The 19,642-nt window shown below is 48.6% G+C and overlaps 1 protein-coding gene across 1 annotated transcript; it reads right to left on the bottom strand.

Moving 5' to 3' along the window:
- Window positions 1-786: 786 nt before the first annotated feature.
- Window positions 787-3,946, bottom strand: LOC125524150 (serine carboxypeptidase-like 13). Its single transcript, XM_048689222.1, has 14 exons — window positions 3,645-3,946; window positions 3,397-3,542; window positions 3,199-3,275; window positions 2,971-3,096; window positions 2,780-2,882; window positions 2,556-2,593; window positions 2,342-2,443; window positions 2,159-2,239; window positions 1,915-2,067; window positions 1,727-1,798; window positions 1,510-1,628; window positions 1,300-1,413; window positions 1,128-1,173; window positions 787-987 (listed from the first exon to the last, which is right to left on the bottom strand). The coding sequence occupies exons 1-14, from the start codon at window positions 3,857-3,859 to the stop codon at window positions 904-906; spliced, it is 1,476 nt and encodes a 491-aa protein (XP_048545179.1). The 5' UTR covers window positions 3,860-3,946; the 3' UTR covers window positions 787-903.
- Between the last annotated feature and the right edge of the window lie 15,696 nt (window positions 3,947-19,642).

Here is a 19,642-nt window from a genome sequence, read left to right as displayed (position 1 = left end):
TCACAAACATTTTATGAAATTTCCTCAATTTTTTTTTCGAAATCATGAAGATTTTTTCAGATTAATAAACATTATTTGATCTCGAATATTTTTATAAGTTGTGAACATTTTTTGAATACACGACCATTTTTATAGACCTGTGAATATTTTTCAATTCATGAACATTTTTTAATTCGCTAATATTTTCTGAATTCATCATTTTTTGAACCAGTGAACATTTTTTAATTGATGAACTTTTTTAATTTATGAAAATTGTTGGTATTTTGAATACATGAATAGTTTTTAAGCTGAACATTTTCTATAAACACATGAACAATTTTGAATTCATGAACATTTTTTAGTATACAAACATGTTTAAGAATCATGTACATTTTTCTTTTCAAAATTGTGAAACTTTTTGAATTGATAAACTTTTTTGAAATCATGAACATTTTTTGAATATGTGAACATTTTGTAAAAATCACAATTATTTTTTGGATCCGTGAATATATTATGATTTCTTTGACATTTGTTTTTTGAAATCTGAAACATTTTTGAAATCCCGAATTACTTTAGTGAAGAATAAAACCAAATCAGAACAGAACAGTAAAGAGAAAAAAGAAAAAAGAAAAAACAGGGAGTGGACCGCCCCGCACATGACCGGTCCAAAAGGCGCACGAGGCGAAGGGAGGGTGCGTATTGGCTCCTTCGCCAGCGCACACCGCGCTAAATAGGAGATCCCGAGGACTCTATATATCTTCAAGGTAGATAACAATTAGAGGCGATTAATCGCGCAGGGGCGATGGATGGACTGTTAAAAAACTCCATTTGATGTACATCACTACTCAGTGCATTTTTACAGGTGGAATGAAGCAAAATGCAAAAGTATTTGTGCTAAGAGATAAAAATTGTATGGTCAAATCATCAAAGAGGCTCATTGGCCAGCCAGCGCTCGGCCATCACAAAGCATTCTTCAGGCCTGTACTCCGGAGCAATATGGCCACCACCCTACACAAAAAAGTGATCAGGAGCTCTATTAGATATATCTCACACAACAGTTCTACCATCCAATCTAATCCATGGGCAACATGGTATAAAGAGGAAAACAAGACTCCACGCAAAAAAGAAGATGAGGAAAACAAGACTACCTTTACTGTTGCAAATGTCAAATTGTTTGCATATCCCATGGTAAATCTGCACACACACAAAAGTAGCATTTCTCATCAGAAAAGATAGAGGAATATGCTACATCATGCTTATTCATAAAGCTTTTGTTCTCCGTATGAATAAATGCGAAGAAAAGGAGTCAGATGACTTGACCCTGCGGCTTGGCCGTCGAGATGCCATGCCCTCCAGTCATTGACTATGGGGAAGTTCAAAGATCTTATCCACGCTTGCGTGCTGAGCTGAGGCACCTGGAGATCATGGTCTCCACTGCGGTCGTGCAGACAGAAGGTTTCAATAAGAAGTTCTGGAAGAAGATTAGCTGCAATTATGAGTAAGAAAACTTATTTTGATGCTCGCTCTCACCTGTAAACGAGTGCACGGTAACCTCTCATGGTGAGGTTGAGATGGTATGGTATGCTGCTTGGCATGTCAAATTTGTAGGGGAGTTCTCTTTTGCATCTTACCCACTCATCGACCGTCCCCTATTTGGCGAATTCTTATTTGTCAATGACTTGCCAGTGTTTAATCCTACATGAATAATCTGAAAGATATTTCTAGCGATACATAATTGTGACTTTACCTGCTTGACCCCGAGAGCATCTCTAGTCATATTGTTGTTCATCCAAAAGTATGACAGGTAGTAACCGTATGTCTGCACTTTTGAAAGGAATTCCAGCTATAAGTTTGTGATATGAAAATAGTGTCACAACCATATGACGTTGCCACATCTTATTCAAGCTAACGCTTCAAGGATAATGGAAGACTGACAAGACAATCGATGGCAGGTCGACCAGGCGCCTCATTTAGCTCGATAGATTCTTCTAACATATATTTTCTTGCCGTCGCATCATTTGTGGGCTTTGGTGCGGAGAAGACACATTTTTTGTACAAGATGTGTGCATCTAGGATTTCAGAAATGAGCTGCAGTAGGGATATGCCTGAATTAGCCAGCCGGTGCTGGCACTTGTAGTACCATAAGTTCATAACAAAATGGTCAATGCATGAATCTTACACTCTTTACGGTTTGTAGCACCTCAGCACACATTTGATTCACGTGGTTTACATAATCTCCTTTGCAGTTCCTCATGGCAGCCTTTGGGAAAGAAAATAAAACATGCTATGAATTCTTTAGATCGACACACAATACAAAATTTGTCACCACACTTTTGGTCAAAGCGAATGGATTTTTTGTTACCTCGTATATTTGATCAGATATTATCCCGAAGCCATGAGCAGCTTGAACCTGGAAATTGCGATCGAACTTTGGGTCTGTCATAGGGTTGCCGACCAGATAGCCCTGGAAATATATATTTGCATTAACGCAACAAAAGAACGAGAGATGTTATCATGATCACACACACTATTTGTATATAACAAAGGGTGGTTTGAATGCTGGAGAAATAGCTTGCCTTGAGATTAATGTGAGGCTGCTGCCTTTTTTCAATTCCTGGACGTGCATAGCAGAAGCAAATTAGAAGCGACCTCGGTGACCCGGAAACAAAATGGAAAATGCATCTGCTTTTCTAGCTTCCTTGGAAGAACTTGCCGCATAATGAATAATAAACCTTGTAAAGAAAATTAGAGAGGTCCTACAATGCATTAAGTGGTACTGCTGTTAGGAAGAGAATTTCACCTTCTGAAACGTATTGCGCAATGAGTGGAACAACCTTTCCGGCATACGAATCTCCTCCAATGTAGAAAGGGTTTGAAAGATACTGCGGGTGATCGATGAACCACTGCATGAATAACCAGGCATCGAGCGGTCAGTGTACACTGAATCACTGCCAGGGCAGCGCAACAACGATTAACGCCCCTTCTCGTCACCTTATTGAGAAATCTTTGGACTTGCAGGGAGGACGAGTAGTCTCCGACGTCGTCGCGGCCCTTGGGGTCGCGCGCGTATGAGAAACCGGAGCTGACGGGCGAGTCCAAGAAGATGATGCTTGCCATCTGATGATCGTCGTCGTCAGTACAGCAGGAAGCTACTACTAGTTAGGAAGGAAAATGAGGAAGTGGCTAGAGAGTAGAGACATCTCCGTGGATGTCACTCACCTTGGTCCATGACAAGGGGTTGTATACCAGCTGCGGCAGATCGCCGTCGTACGGCGCCAACACGAACTTTACAGGACCTGAATTGTACTCCATTGGTTGTATGTAAGACGACGATGCATGGATGGGTATCATCAACTTATCTCCAGACCGGCGGCCGGGGCGCGGCTGTGGTTATTGGTTGGTGGGTGGAGTACTGACCGACTTCGAAGGCGAAGGCGCTGAAGCCGGAGCAGCGAGGCCCGCCGGTGAGCCAGAGGAGCACGGGGTCCGCGCCGGGGCTCCGCTCCGACTCCACCAAGTAGTAGAAGAGCTCCGTCCCGGTCTCCTCCTCCACGCCCACGTACCTGCCAGCTCCGGCTATGAGAATCCCGCGCCCATTTCCCCTTTCATTTCCGAGATGGAAGCAGCAGCGAATGCATTAGATTCAGATGATGTGGGATGGTTACCCGGTCTCGAGGTGGAAGGGGAGCGGCCCATCGAATCCCGGCAGGCGGGTGACCACCGTCGACGCCGACGCCTGCGCCGGCCGCGAGATGAGCAGCAGAAGCAGGAGCCCGGGGACGAGACGCAGCAGCGGCGAGGGGCGGCGCTGCCCGGCGGTAGGCGCCCGGAGATGCTTCAAGGACATCATCTTCTTCCTCTCGATCTGCTGTGCGTGCATGTGGGGCACATTTTCCACCTATATCGATCCATGCGGTGCGGGCTCAATGTTACGAGGGGACGACTCGAGGATGGCGACGTGGAGGCAACTACAGCTGCATGCCAGCTACTGTATTATATCCGTCCATGTGCCTCGCGTGCTTACGATAATGCAAAAAATGGCTATGATCAGCTCTTGGTCCAATAATGACACGAGCTCAGATACATGTACGTCCCTGTCAGCATGCAAGGCGCGCATGCACTATATACAAAACCGACCATGTGGCCATTATTGGACATGTCAGCAGCGTAGACTCGGCGGATCGGAGACGAATGCAATCCGGAATGCTGGTTTGGTTTTGGCAGCAGAAATTGGGTGCAATAATATAAGGCTAGCTTCTCTAACATTCCTTATCAATGTTAGAGGATCCGTTTCCTATGCATACATGGGTCCTCAAGTCCCGATTTTAGCTGAGTGTACACGATTGTTTCATTTACTGTTGCAGAGAAGCTAATCAGATACTCCCTCCATTCTAAAATAGATAACTCAACTTTGTACTAACTAGCAGAACATTCTAGTAGCACTAATTCTTCAGAGTTCTGGGATTCCAACGTCCCCGACTTTATTCTTCACCAAATTGTAAGCAAAATGGATGTTATTAATTTGAGAAATAAAGTTTGAGGATTATGTTAAGAAAACGCTCAGGGGAACCAAACCGATTGAATTGAAAAATAGGCACATGATAAAGTATTTACGTTTTCCGCGATCTAGTGCTTGGATGAGATAAGTCAACTAGCTCGAATTAAATCCATTTCTCAGATTATTATATTTATGCACTCCCTGATTTGGCGAAGCTTGAGGATTTTAAATACATAGCACATAGGTGAAGTATTTGGTGATGTGAATGCAAGTGATGAGGGTGAGGTTCTCAAGTTCAATACACTCTCGCCAGACCTTGAAACATTGTGTTTGAGGGGCTGGTTATCGTAAGGAGTGTTGGGCAAGTCTCATCTCCTCCATGTTGCACGGAAGCAGAGCTTGTATTCTATACATCTATATTAGTCACAATTGAAAGAAGACCCCCTGCCATCACTTTGCCATTTGTTAAATTTGACGGCCCTGGATTTCACAGGAGCATATATACGTGGGAGAGCAGCTGGTATTCCAGACCGGTTGATTTCTAGAGCATAATACTCTTGACTTGACTGAGCTGCCTAATCTTGGTAAAGCAAGGTGCCATGGCGAGTCTGAAAAAATGGTCGAGTCTGAAAAAGTGGTACTACTCATTCTCAACAACATGAAAAGTGATAGAGTTCGAAAAGGTGGTACTACTCATTCTCAACAACATGAAAGTGGTAGAGTCCGAAAAAAATGGTACCACTCATTCTCAACAAGGTGACGGAGGTGCCACTCAACATTAAATTCCTCCTGATCCTTTGAGTATGTATGACTTCTTCGCCTCGTTGTGCCAATGTTGTAGAATTGGAGCTATGCGGTGGTGGTATTCTCATTGAGATTCTGAATTTGGCTATGCCAGTCATCATGCTATGTTTGGATTTCCACCAATGTGTACCGTAACAATTTTTTGTCCACGACTGGAAGGTTGATCTTTGTTTGGATGGTTGTCAACCTTTTGGCATGCCATTCTCTCAAAAAATATAAAAAAAACATTTAGCATTCCAACACTCTTTTCGCCTAATCTAGTTCATTTTTTCCTTCAATGTTAGCCAATTTTTTGACATGTACCAAAATCTCAACTAATTTTTTGCTAGCCAGGGTCCTGATGGGGCAACTTTGATGTTGAGTATATTGTGTACGTGTATATTTGTGTGTAGGGCTCATTTTCTGTTTTCTTTATATAGTTGAGGTTGTGGCCCACCTCTGTACTTATATATACGTGCCTAGTGCACCGATCAATACATCGAGATTGCACAGCCCATAACTTGTCCTTCTACATGGTATCTATCGCAGCACGGTCCTAAACCCTAAAGCCGCCGCCGCCGCGCCCCTACACGCCGCCGCCGCCGCCACTACTCCCCGCCGCCGCCACCAGCTGCCGCCGCCGCCACTCTCCTCCTGGTCGCCGCCACCTTTCTCCACCACCTAACCCGCCGCCGCCGCCTCTTCCCGAGGCCGCCGTCGCCGCTTACTCCCTCTTCCGCCTACGCCCTCCCTCTCCCGCACCCTCCCCTCCCACCCGCGCCGCACCCGCACCATCCTACCCCCCTGCCACCTGCGCCGCCGCACCTCGTCTCCCTCCACCCGCGCCGAGTCCCAAACCCTAACCCGCGCCATGAGCTCCTCCTCGTCCACCCTCTCCAACCCGTTCGCCGATCCCGATGTCACTCTCGTCCGCGACCTCAACATTCATGAGCGTGTTCCGGTCAAGCTTGATCACACCACCACGTCCTACTCCGCCTGGAAGCGGTATTTTTCGCTTGTGTTTCGTGAGTACCTCCTACACGGCCACATGGACGGCACCGTGGATTCGGCGCTCATGATCAACGACGAGGAGTGGATGATCCTCGACGCCACCATCATCCGCTGGTTCTACCTCACCATCTCCAGCGACCTCTTCCACACCGTGGTGGACGACGAGGACGACGCCCATGCGGTCTGGACCAAGCTCAACGGCCTCTTCACCGACAACCGGCTGCAGCGCAAGGTCCTTCTCTACGGTGAGTTTTATGGGTGCCAGCAACTTGACTCATCCATCGATGATTTTTGCATGCACCACAAGAAGCTCGCCGATGAGCTCCGTGATCTCGGGGAAAAGATCGGTGACGAGCTCCTCATCAGTACCCTCTCCGGCGGCCTCAACGAGGATTTCGGAAACGCCGCCTCCAACCTCACCCTCATCCCGGAGCCTACCTTCGCTAAGGTGGTCGCGTACCTCAAGTTGGAGGAGCGCCGGATGCGGGTGGCGCGGACTCGCGCGACCCACACCGCCCTCGTCGCCGGCACCCACGGGGGTTCAGCCCCGCCACCGCCGCGCCCGACGCCGCCACAGCCGGCAGCACCCGCCTTTCCGCCAGGCTTCCCGCCCGCCCCGGCCGCCCCCTTCCCGCCGCCCCAGCCGGCGGCCAATGGGGGGGGGTCGTCGCGGCGGCCGTCGTGGTGGTCGCAAGCAGGGGCGCAGGCGCTCAGGGAGGAGCACCCCGCCCACCGCAGCAGGCTTCTCAGCCGGCCCCGTGGTACGCCGGTCAGAACCCATGGACCGGCGTTGTGCACGCCTACTCCATGCCGGTACCTCGGGCCCCTGCCCCGGGACTTCTCGGCGCCCGGCCACAGTCGCACCAGGCGTTCTACGCCGCGGCGCAGCCCTACGTGGCGCCCTACGGCCAGCAGCGCAGCCAGGTGGGCCGCCGCCGCTGCCCCTAACGGGCGCGCTGCCTCTCCCGCCGGCACCATGGGACCCGGCCCTTCTGGCGGCTCTCCACAACACTCCTTCACCGTCCAGCTACACCGGCGGCGGCGACTGGTACATGGATAGCGGCGCCACCGCTCACATGGCGGCGTACCCCGGTAACCTCCAAACCGCCCATCTTGTCCACACTTCCAACCGGATCACCGTCGGTGACGGATCTTCTCTTCTTATCACCCATATTGGTCATGCATATTTTCTGTCTAACTCCACTCCAATATCCATGTCTAATATCCTAGTTTCTCCTGAACTTATTAAAAATCTTGTTGCTGTTCGTTCTTTTACACGTGAAAATCCGGTTACCGTTGAATTTGACGAATATGGTTTTTCTGTTAAGGACGCTTGCACGCGGATGGTGCTCCACCGATGTGACAGCCCCGACGAGCTCTACCCGGTTCACTCCGCCACCTCCACCACTTCCGCCGCCCCTATCGCTCTCGCCACCGGAGTGTATCTTTGGCATGCTCGCTTGGGTCATCCTAATCCTGCCACCCTTCGCCACATACTTCGGAGTTTTTCTTTCACATGTAATAAGAACGAGGATCACTCGTGTCATGCATGTCGCCTCGGCAAATATGCTCGTCTTCCGTTCAGGGCTTCTTCTTTTGTTGCATCATACCCGTTTGAGTTAATTCATAGTGATATTTGGATCTCTCCTGTTGCCACTAATACGGGCTTTCTTTATTATCTTGTCATACTTGATGATTTTTCGCATTATGTGTGGACCTTCCCGTTGTGCCGCAAGTCGGATGTTATATCCACTCTCGCCGCTTTCTAGTCCTATGTTCTCACGTAGTTTGGTCGTCCCATTCTCGCGTTGCAGACAGACAACGGGAAGGAGTTTGACAACCTCGCTGTTTGTAATCTTCTCACCACACATGGCACGATTTTTCGTCTCACTTGCCCGTACACCTCGCAGCAGAACGGTCGCGCTGAGCGCATCCTTCGCACTCTCAATGACTGCGTTAGGACTCTTCTCTTTCATGCCAATGTGCCTTGCGCTTTTGGCCTGACGCTCTCGCCACCGCTTCTCTTCTCATCAACATCCGCCCATGTCGTACTCGCGGGAACTTTACACCTCATCATCTTCTCTTCGGTGCACCCCCCTCTTATGATGGGCTTCGCATCTTCGGCTGCCTTTGCTACCCTAGCATCGCCGCTACTGCGCCTCATAAGCTTGCACCCCGCTCCGTCGCCTGCATCTTTCTCGGCTACCCACCTAACACTAAGGGCTACCGCTGCTATGATCCTGTCTCCCATCATGTTTTCACCTCCCGACACGTTTACTTTGATGAGATGGTGTTTCCGTTTCAGCAGCAGGTACCTCCTGTCGCCTCGTCAGCGCCGGCCACCGGCGGCTCTTCGACGACTACGTCAGGCGGACGGTCTCGTTCGGCCCGTGGACCACCTCCGGGCTTTGGCGGTCCTCGCGCCCTCACGCCGGCGCCGGCCCCCTCGGCCTCCTCGGCCAACCCTGCCGGCGCAGCTGGCGTCCCTCCTTCACTCGCTGCCCCTGACTCGGGCGCCGCGGGGTCGGGCGCTACTGGCTCGGCCACTTCTTCAGCCGCCTTGACGCCGGCCTCCTCACCGGCTCCGACGCCGGCCTCCTCGCCGGCTCTGACGTCGGCCTCCTCGCCGGCTCCGACGCCGGCAACCTCGCCGGGCCTGACGCCAGCCGCCTCACCGGCCACCTCGCCGGCTGCCTCGCCGGCCGCCTCGCCGGTGGCTCCGACGGCGCCGGCTGGCCCAGTTACACGGGCTCGTACCGGCGTTCATCGCCCGAGCCTCCGGTACTCGAGCGACGAGTATGTCCTCGCAGCCTCCACCGCGGAGCCATCGCCTCTTCCCGCGTCCGTTCGCGCCGCCCTCCGTGATCCTCATTGGCTTGCGGCGATGCAGGAAGAGTTCGATGCTCTTCTACGGAACCGCACCTGGACACTGGTTCCCCGGCCTCCTCGCGCCAACGTCATCACCGGCAAGTGGGTCTTTCTGTTGGAAATATGCCCTAGAGGCAATAATAAATTAGTTATTATTATATTTCCTTGTTCATGATAATCGTTTATTATCCATGCTAGAATTGTATTGATAGGAAACTCAGATACATGTGTGGATACATAGACAACACCATGTCCCTAGTAAGCCTCTAGTTGACTAGCTCGTTGATCAATAGATGGTTACGGTTTCCTGACCATGGACATTGGATGTCATTGATAACGGGATCACATCATTAGAAGAATGATGTGATGGACAAGACCCAATCCTAAGCATAACACAAGATCGTATAGTTCGCATGCTAAAGCTTTTCTAATGTCAAGTATCATTTCCTTAGACCATGAGATTGTGCAACTCCCGGATACCGTAGGAATACTTTGGGTGTGCCAAACGTCACAACGTAACTGGGTGGCTATAAAGGTGCACTACGGGTATCTCCGAAAGTGTCTGTTGGGTTGGCACGAATCGAGACTGGGATTTGTCACTCCGTGTGACGGAGAGGTATCTCTGGGCCCACTCGGTAGGACATCATCATAATGTGCACAGTGTGATCAAGGAGTTGATCACGAGATGACGTGTTACGGAACGAGTAAAGAGACTTGCCGGTAACGAGATTGAACAAGGTATCGGGATACCGACGATCGAATCTTGGGCAAGTATCGTACCGCTAGACAAAGGGAATTGTATACGGGGTTGATTAAGTCCTTGACATCGTGGTTCATTCGATGAGATCATCGTGGAACATGTGGGAACCAACATGGGTATCCAGATCCCGCTGTTGGTTATTGACCGGAGGACGTCTCAGTCATGTCTGCATGGTTCCCGAACCCGTAGGGTCTACACACTTAAGGTTCGATGACGCTAGGGTTATAAAGGAAGTTTGTATGTGGTTACCGAATGTTGTTCGGAGTCCCGGATGAGATCCCGGACGTCACGAGGAGTTCCGGAATGGTCCGGAGGTAAAGATTTATATATGGGAAGTCCTGTTTTGGTCACCGGAAAAGTTTCGGGTTTTATCGGTAACGTACCGGGGCCACCAGGGGGTCCCGGAGGTCCACCAAGTGGGGCCACCGGCCCCGGAGGGCTGCATGGGCCAAGTGTGGGAGGGGACCAGCCCCAGGTGGGCTGGTGCGCCCCCCACAAGGGCCCAAGGCGCCTAAGGGGAGGAGGGGGGGCAAACCCTAAGGGCAGATGGGCCTTAGGGCCCATGCCTGGTGCGCCTCCCTCTCCCCTCCACCTGGCCGCCACCCAGATGGGATCTGGGGGCTGCCGCCACCCCTAGGGAGGGAACCCTAGGTGGGGGCGCACCCCCTCCCCTCCCCCTATATATACTTGAGGTTTGGGCTGCCCAAGACAGACGAGTTCCTCTCCTTGGCGCAGCCCTACCCCTCTCCCTCCTCATCTCTTGCGGTGCTTGGCGAAGCCCTGCTGGAGTACCATGCTCCTCCACCACCACCACGCCGTTGTGCTGCTGCTGGATGGAGTCTTCCTCAACCTCTCCCTCTCTCCTTGCTGGATCAAGGCATGGGAGACGTCACCGGGCTGTACGTGTGTTTAACGCGGAGGTGCCGTCCGTTCGGCACTAGAATCTCCGGTGATTTGGATCACGACGAGTACGACTCCTTCAACCCCGTTCTCTTGAACGCTTCCGCTTAGCGATCTACAAGGGTATGTAGATGCACTCTCCTTCCCCTCGTTGCTGGTTTCTCCATAGATAGATCTTGGTGACACGTAGGAAATTTTTTGAATTTCTGCAACGTTCCCCAACAGTGGCATCATGAGCTAGGTCTATTGCGTAGATTCTATGCACGAGTAGAACACAAAGCAGTTGTGGGCGTTGATTTTGTCAATTTACTTGCCGTTACTAGTCTTATCTTGATTCGGCGGCATCGTGGGATGAAGCGGCCCGGACCGACCTTACACGTACTCTTACATGAGACTGGTTCCACCGACTGACATGCACTAGTTGCATAAGATGGCTAGCGGGTGTCTGTCTCTCCCACTTTAGTCGGATCGGATTCGATGAAAAGGGTCCTTATGAAGGGTAAATAGCAATTTGCATATCACGTTGTGTTTTTTGCGTAGGTAAGAAACGTTCTTGCTAGAAACCCATAGCAGCCACGTAAAACATGCAAACAACAATTAGAGGACGTCTAACTTGTTTTTGCAGGGTATGCTATGTGATGTGATATGGCCAAGAAGAATGTGATGAATGATATGTGATGTATGAGATTGATCATGTTCTTGTAATAGGAATCACGACTTGCATGTCGATGAGTATGACAACCGGCAGGAGCCATAGGAGTTGTCTTAATTTATTTATGACCTGCGTGTCAACATAAACGTCATGTAATTACTTTACTTTATTGCTAACCGTTAGCTGTAGTAGTAGAAGTAATAGTTGGCGAGACAACTTCATGAAGACACGATGATGGATATCATGATGATGGAGATCATGGTGTCATGCCGGTGACGATGATGATCATGGAGCCCCGAAGATAGAGATCAAAAGGAGCAATAGGATATTGGCCATATCATGTCACTATTTGATTGCATGTGATGTTTATCATGTTTATACATCTTATTTGCTTAGAACGACGGTAGTAAATAAGATGATCCCTCATTAAAATTTCAAGAAAGTGTTCCCCCTAACTGTGCACCGTTGTGAAAGTTCATCGTTTTGAAGCACCACGTGATGATCGGGTGTGATAGATTCTTACGTTCGAATACAACGGGTGTTGATGAGCCTAGCATGTACAGACATGGCCTCGGAACACATGCAAAACACTTAGGTTGACTTGACGAGCCTAGCATGTACAGACATGGCCTCGGAACACAAGAGACCGAAAGGTCGAGCATGAGTCGTATGGTAGATACGATCAACATGAAGATGTTCACCGATGTTGACTAGTCCGTCTCACGTGATGATCGGACACGGCCTAGTTGACTCGGATCATGTAGTCACTTAGATGACTAGAGGGATGTCTATCTGAGTGGGAGTTCATAAGATGAACTTAATTATCTTGAACATAGTCAAAAGGTCTTCGCAAATTATGTCGTGGCTCGCGCTTCAGTTCTACTGTTTAGATATGTTCCTAGAGAAAATTTAGTTGAAAGTTGATAGTAGAAATTATGCGGACAGGCCCGTAAACTGAGGATTGTCCTCATTGCTTCATAGAAGGCTTATGTCCTTAATGCACCGCTCGGTGTGCTGAACCTCGAACGTCGTCTATGGATGTTGCGAACATCTGACATACACATTTTGATAACTACGTGATAGTTCAGTTAAAACGGTTTAGAGTTGAGGCACCGAAGACGTTTTGAAACGTCGCGAAACATATGAGATGTTTTGAGGGCTGAAATTGGGATTTCAGGCTCGTGCCCACGTCAAGAGGTATAAGACCTCCGACGATTTTCTTAGCCCACAAACTAAGGGAGAAAAGCTCAATTGTTGAGCTTGTGCTCAGATTGTCTGAGTACAACAATCATTTGAATCGAGTGGGAGTTGATCTTCCAGATGAGATAGTGATGTTTCTCCGAAGTCATTACCACCAAGCTGCTAGAGCTTCATGATGAACTATAATATATCAGGGACATATATGATGATCCTTGAGATATTCGCGATGTTTGACACCACAAAAGTAGAAATTAAGAAGGAGCATCAATTGTTGATGGTTGGTGAAACCACTAGTTTCAAGAAGGGCAAGGGCAAAAAGGGATACTTCATGAAACGGCAATTCAGCTGCTGCTCTAGTGAAGAAACCCAAGGTTGAACCCAAACCCGAGACTAAGTGCTTCTGTAATAAGGGGAACAGCCACTGGAGCAGAATTACCCTAGATACTTGGTAGATGAGAAGGCTGGCAAGGTCGACAGAAGTATATTGGATATACATTATAATGTGTACTTTACTAGTACTCCTAGTAGCACCAGGGTATTAGATGCCGGTTCGGTTGCTAAGTGTTAGTAACTCGAAACAAAAGGCTACGGAATAAACGGAGACTAGCTAAAAGGTGAGATGACGATATGTGTTGGAAGTATTTCCAAGGTTGATCAAATATCGTACGCTCCCTCTACCATCGAGATTGGTATTAAACCTAATTAATTGTTATTTGGTGTTTGTGTTGAGCATAGACATGATTGGATTATGTCTATCACGATACGGTTATTCATTTAAGGAGAATAATGGTTACTCTGCTTATTTGAATAATACCATCCCGATCGTAGTGATACACATTTTCATGCCAAAGGTATAAGATAGTAATGATAATACCACACAAATGTGGCACTGCAATTTGAGTCATATTGGTATAAAATGCATGAAGAAGCTCCATGTTGATGGATCTTTGGACTCACTCATTTTTGAAAAGTTTGAGACATGCGAACCATGTCTATTGATGTATATGCATGAAGAAACTCCATGCAAATGGACCGTTTGGACTCACTTGATTTTGAATCACTTGAGACATGCAAATCATACCACATGGGCAAGATGACTGAAAGCCTCGTTTTCAGTAAAATGGAACTAGAAAGCAACTTGTTAGAAGTAATACATTTTGATGTGTGCAGTCCAATGAGTGCTGAGGCGTGTAGTGGATATCGTTATGTTCTTACTTCACAGATGATTTGAGTAGATGTTGAGTATATTTACTTGATGAATTACGAGTCTGAATTATTGAAAGGTTCAAGTAATTTCAGGGTGAAGTTGAAAGATCGTCGTGACAAGAGGATAAAAGATCTATGATATGATCATAGAGATGAATATCTGAATTACGAGTTTGGCACAGAATTAAGACATTGTGGAAATTGTTTCACAACTAATACAGCTTGGAACACCATAGTGTGATGGTGTGTCCGAACATCATAACTGCACCCTATTGGATATGATGCATAGCATGATGTCTCTTATCGAATTACCACGATAGTTTATGGGTTAGGCATTAGAGACAACCACATTCACTTTAAATAGGGCACCACATAATTCCGATGAGATGACACCGTATGAACTATGGTTTAGAGAAACCTAAGCTGTCATTTCTTAAAAGTTTGGGGCTGCGACGCTTATGTGAAAAGTTTCAGGCTGATAAGCTCGAACCCAAAGCGGATAAATGCATCTTCATAGGACACCCAAAACAGTTGGGTATACCTCCTGTCTCAGATCCGAAAGCAATAAGGGATTGTTTCTAGAATCGGGTCCTTTCTCGAGGGAAAAGTTTCTCTCGAAAGAATTGAGTGGGAGGATGGTGGAGACTTGATGAGGTTATTGAACCGTCTCTTCAACTAGTGTGTGGCAGGGCACAGGGAGTTGTTCCTGTGGCACCTACACCAATTGAAGTGGAAGCTTATGATAGTGATCATGAAACTTTAGATCAAGTCACTACCAAACCTCATGGGATGACAAGGATGCGTACTACTTCAGAGTGGTACGTAATCCTGTCTTGGAAGTCATGTTGCTAGACAACAATGAACCTATGAGCTATGGAGAAGCGATGGTGGGCCTGGATTCCAAAATGGCTCGAGGCCATATAATCCGAGAGAGGATCCATGTATGAAAACAAAGTGTAGACTTTGGCAGAACGGCTCGATGGTCGTAAGGCTATTGAGTACAGATGGATTTTAAAAGGAAGACGGACAATGATGGTAAGTATCACCATTAAGAAAGCTCGACTTGTCGTTAAGATGTTTTCCGACAAGTTCAAGGAGTTGACTACGATGAGACTTTCTCACTCGTAGCGATGCTAAGAGTCTGTTGGAATTATATTAGCGATTACTGCATTATTTATGAAATCTTGCAGATAGGATGTCAAAACATTATTTCCTCGACGATTTTTGAGGAAAGGTTGTATGTGATACAACCGGAAGGTTTTGTCAATCCTGAAAGATGCTAATAAGTATGCAAAGCTCCAGCAATCCTTCTAAGGACTGGAGTAAGCATCTCGGAGTTGGAATATACGCTTTGATGACGATCAAAGATTTTGGGTTTATACAAAGTTTATGAGAAACTTGTATTTCCAAAGAAGTGAGTGGGAGCACTATAGAATTTCCGATGAGTATATGTTGTTAACATATTGTTGATCGGAAATGATGTAGAATTTCTGGAAAGCATGCAGAGTTATTTGAAAAGTGTTTTTCAATGGAAAACCTGGATTAGGCTACTTGAGTATTGAGCATTAAGATCTATAAGGATAGATCAAAACGCTTAATAGTACTTTCAAATGAATACATACCATGACAAGATTTTGAAGGAGTTCAAAATGGATCGGCAAAGAAGGAGTTCTTGGCTGTGTTATAAGGTGTGAACATTGAGTAAGATTCGAAACCTGACCGCGGCAGAATAGAGAGAAAGGACGAAGGTCGTCCCCTATGCTTTAGACGTAGGCTCTACAGTATGCTATGCTGTGTACCGCACCTGAAGAGTGCCTTGCCATGAGTCAGTCAAGGGGTACAAGAGTGATCCAAGAATGGATCACAGGACAGCGGTCAAAGTTATCCTTAGTAACTAGTGGACTAAGGAATTTTCTCGATTATGGAGGTGGTAAAAGAGTTCGTCGTAAAGGGTTACACCGATGCAAACTTTGACACTAATCCAGATTATTCTGAGTAGTAAACTGGATTCGTATAGTAGAACAGTTATTTGGAATAGCTCCAAATAGAACATGGTAGCTGCATCTAGGAGATGACATAGAGATTTGTAAAGCACACACGGATCTGAAAGGTTCAGACCCGTTGACTATAACATCTCTCACAAGCATAACATGATCAAACCCAGAACTCATCGAGTGTTAATCACATGGTAATGTGAACTATATTATTGACTCTAGTGAACTCTTTGGGTGTTAGTCACATGGGGATGTGACCTTGAGTGTTAATCACATAGCGATGTGAACTGGATTATTGACTCTAGTGCAAGTGGGAGACTGTTGGAAATATGCCCTAGAGGCAATAATAAATTAGTTATTATTATATTTCCTTGTTCATGATAATCGTTTATTATCCATGCTAGAATTGTATTGATAGGAAACTCAGATACATGTGTGGATACATAGACAACACCATGTCCCTAGTAAGCCTCTAGTTGACTAGCTCGTTGATCAATAGATGGTTACGGTTTCTTGACCATGGACATTGGATGTCATTGATAACGGGATCACATCATTAGAAGAATGATGTGATGGACAAGACCCAATCCTAAGCATAGCACAAGATCGTGTAGTTCGCATGCTAAAGCTTTTCTAATGTCAAGTATAATTTCCTTAGACCATGAGATTGTGCAACTCCCGGATACCGTAGGAATACTTTGGGTGTGCCAAACGTCACAACGTAACTGGGTGGCTATAAAGGTGCACTACGGGTATCTTCGAAAGTGTCTGTTGGGTTGGCACGAATCGAGACTGGGATTTGTCACTCCGTGTGACGGAGAGGTATCTCTGGGCCCACTCGGTAGGACACCATCATAATGTGCACAGTGTGATCAAGGAGTTGATCACGAGATGATGTGTTACGGAACGAGTAAAGAGACTTGCCGGTAACGAGATTGAACAAGGTATCGGGATACCGACGATCGAATCTCGGGCAAGTATCGTACCGCTAGACAAAGGGAATTGTATACGGGATTGATTAAGTCCTTGACATCGTGGTTCATCCGATGAGATCATCGTGGAACATGTGGGAACCAACATGGGTATCCAGATCCCGCTATTGGTTATTGACCGGAGGACGTCTCAATCATGTCTGCATGGTTCCCGAACCCGTAGGGTCTACACACTTAAGGTTCGATGACGCTAGGGTTATAAAGGAAGTTTGTATGTGGTTACCGAATGTTGTTCGGAGTCCCGGATGAGATCCCGGACGTCACGAGGAGTTCCGGAATGGTCCGGAGGTAAAGATTTATATATGGGAAGTCCTGTTTTGGTCACCGGAAAAGTTTCAGGTTTTATCGGTAACGTACCGGGACCACCAGGGGGTCCCGGGGGTCCACCAAGTGAGGCCACCGGCCCCGGAGGGCTGCATGGGCCAAGTGTGGGCGGGGACCAGCCCCAGGTGGGCTGGTGCGCCCCCCCCCCCACAAGGGCCCAAGGCGCCTAAGGGGAGGAGGGGGGGCAAACCCTAAGGGCAGATGGGCCTTAGGGCCCATGCCTGGTGCGCCTCCCTCTCCCCTCCACCTGGCCGCCACCCAGATGGGATCTGGGGGCTGCCGCCACCCCTAGGGAGGGAACCCTAGGTGGGGCGCAGCCCCTCCCCTCCTCCTATATATACTTGAGGTTTGGGCTGCCCAAGACAGACGAGTTCCTCTCCTTCTTGGCGCAGCCCTACCCCTCTCCCTCCTCATCTCTTGCGGTGCTTGGCGAAGCCCTGCTGGAGTACCACGCTCCTCCACCAGCACCACGCCGTTGTGCTGCTGCTGGATGGAGTCTTCCTCAACCTCTCCCTCTCTCCTTGCTGGATCAAGGCATGGGAGACGTCACCGGACTGTACGTGTGTTGAACGCGGAGGTGCCGTCCGTTCGGCACTAGGATCTCCGGTGATTTGGATCACGACGAGTACGACTCCTTCAACCCTGCTCTCTTGAACGCTTCCGCTTAGCGATCTACAAGGGTATGTAGATGCACTCTCCTTCCCCTCGTTGCCGGTTTCTCCATAGATAGATCTTGGTGACACGTAGGAATTTTTTTGAATTTCTGCTACGTTCCCCAACACTTTCTCCATAAGACCCACTCGGATGGTACTCTCGAGCGCTAGAAGGCTCGCTGGGTAGTCCATGGTTTCTGCCAGTGCGCTGGAGTGGACTTCACTGAGACGTTTGCCCCGATTGTAAAACCGGGCACAATCCGCACCGTCCTCCAGCTTGCCGTGTCCCGCGGCTGGCCCGTTCACCAGATGGATGTCTCCAACGCCTTTCTCCACGGCCATCTTGAGGAGCAGGTGTATTGTGAGCAACCCACCGGTTTCGTCGACGCCTCACTTCCTGGCCATGTGTGTCTGCTGTCCCGCTCTCTTTACGGGCTCAAGCAGGCACCCCGCGCCTGGTACCAGCGGATCGCCGGGTTTCTTCAGACACTGGGTTTCAGCGTCACTCGCTCGGACGCCTCACTGTTTGTCTATCGCCACGGTGACACGACTGCATATTTGCTTCTTTACGTCGATGACATCATTCTGACGGCCTCCTCCGCAACTCTTCTTCAGTAGATTACTCTCCGGCTGCGTGACGAGTTTGCCATTAAGGACTTGGGTGCTCTACATTATTTCCTTGGCATTGAGGTCGTTCGGCACCCGGATGGTTTCTTTCTTCATCAGCAGAAGTATGCACATGAGCTTCTTGAGCGTGCTGGCATGCTCAACTGTCACCCTGTTGCTACTCCTGTTGACACGAAGGCCAAGGTCTCTGCTCTTGAGGGCTCGCCTGCGTCGGATGCTCCTTTCTACCGGTCTATCGTCGGCGCTCTTCAGTATTTGACTCTCGCCAGACCGGATCTTCAGTATGTTGTTCAGCAGGTGTGTCTCCACATGCGCGCCCCTCATGACTCCCATTGGACTCTCGTGAAGCGGATCCTTCGTTACATCCGCGGCACGATGTCCCTCGGATTGACACTCACGGCGTCTACTTCTCTGGAGATGGTGGCCTACTCCGATGCAGACTGGGCTGGCTGCCCCGATACTCGCCGGTCCACCTCTGGCTACTGCGTCTACCTCGGTCCTTCACTCGTCTCGTAGTCGTCCAAGCGACAACCCACGGTTTCGCGCTCCAGCGCGGAGGCTGAGTACCGAGCTGTGGCCCACGCTGTTGCCGAGTGCACCTGGCTACGACAGTTACTCCAGGAGCTGCATCACGACGTCTCCCAGGCTACGGTTGTCTACTGCGACAATGTTTTTGCGGTGTACCTCTCTGCCAACCCCGTTCATCATCGCCGGACTAAACACATTGAGCTGGACATTCACTTTGTGCGTGAGCAGGTGGCTCTTGGACGTATTCGGGTTCTCCATGTGCCGACTTCACAACAGTTCGCCGATGTGATGACGAAGGGACTGCCGACTTCTACCTTCGAGGAGTTCCGTTCCAGTCTTTACGTCACTGGCGCCGCTTCGACTGCGGGGGAGGGGGGGAGAGGGTGTTGAGTATATTGTGTACGTGTATATTTGTGTGTAGGGCCCACCTCCTATTTCCTTTGTATAGTTAAGGTTGTGGCCCATCTCTATACTTATATATACGTGCCTGGTGCATCGATCAATATATCAAGATTGCACAGCCGATAACTTGTTCTTCTACACTTGGGCATAGTTCACCATTTTTATCAATTTTTTATAACTTGAGCGACGGACCTTCCCCTTGGTAATGGTACATCGGGCCCTCCACCCAGAGTGCCGCACGAGAGAGGCAACTCACCGGCACAAA

The sequence above is a fragment of the Triticum urartu genome, chromosome 7 (assembly GCF_003073215.2).
Source record: "Triticum urartu cultivar G1812 chromosome 7, Tu2.1, whole genome shotgun sequence".
Classification (NCBI taxonomy): domain Eukaryota; kingdom Viridiplantae; phylum Streptophyta; class Magnoliopsida; order Poales; family Poaceae; genus Triticum; species Triticum urartu.
This window is presented reverse-complemented; position numbering and strand designations above follow the sequence as displayed.

Bases quoted from the DNA above. Each gene is read 5' to 3' on its own strand.
- LOC125524150 (XM_048689222.1), bottom strand. From the start codon at position 3,859: ATGCACGCACAGCAGATCGAGAGGAAGAAGATGATGTCCTTGAAGCAT. The intron at 1,629-1,726 runs GTAAAGTCACAA...TTCGCCAAATAG, and splicing joins ATGCTCTCGGGGTCAAGCAG to GGGACGGTCGATGAGTGGGT. The intron at 988-1,127 runs GTAGTCTTGTTT...TTTTTTGTGTAG, and splicing joins TGACATTTGCAACAGTAAAG to GGTGGTGGCCATATTGCTCC.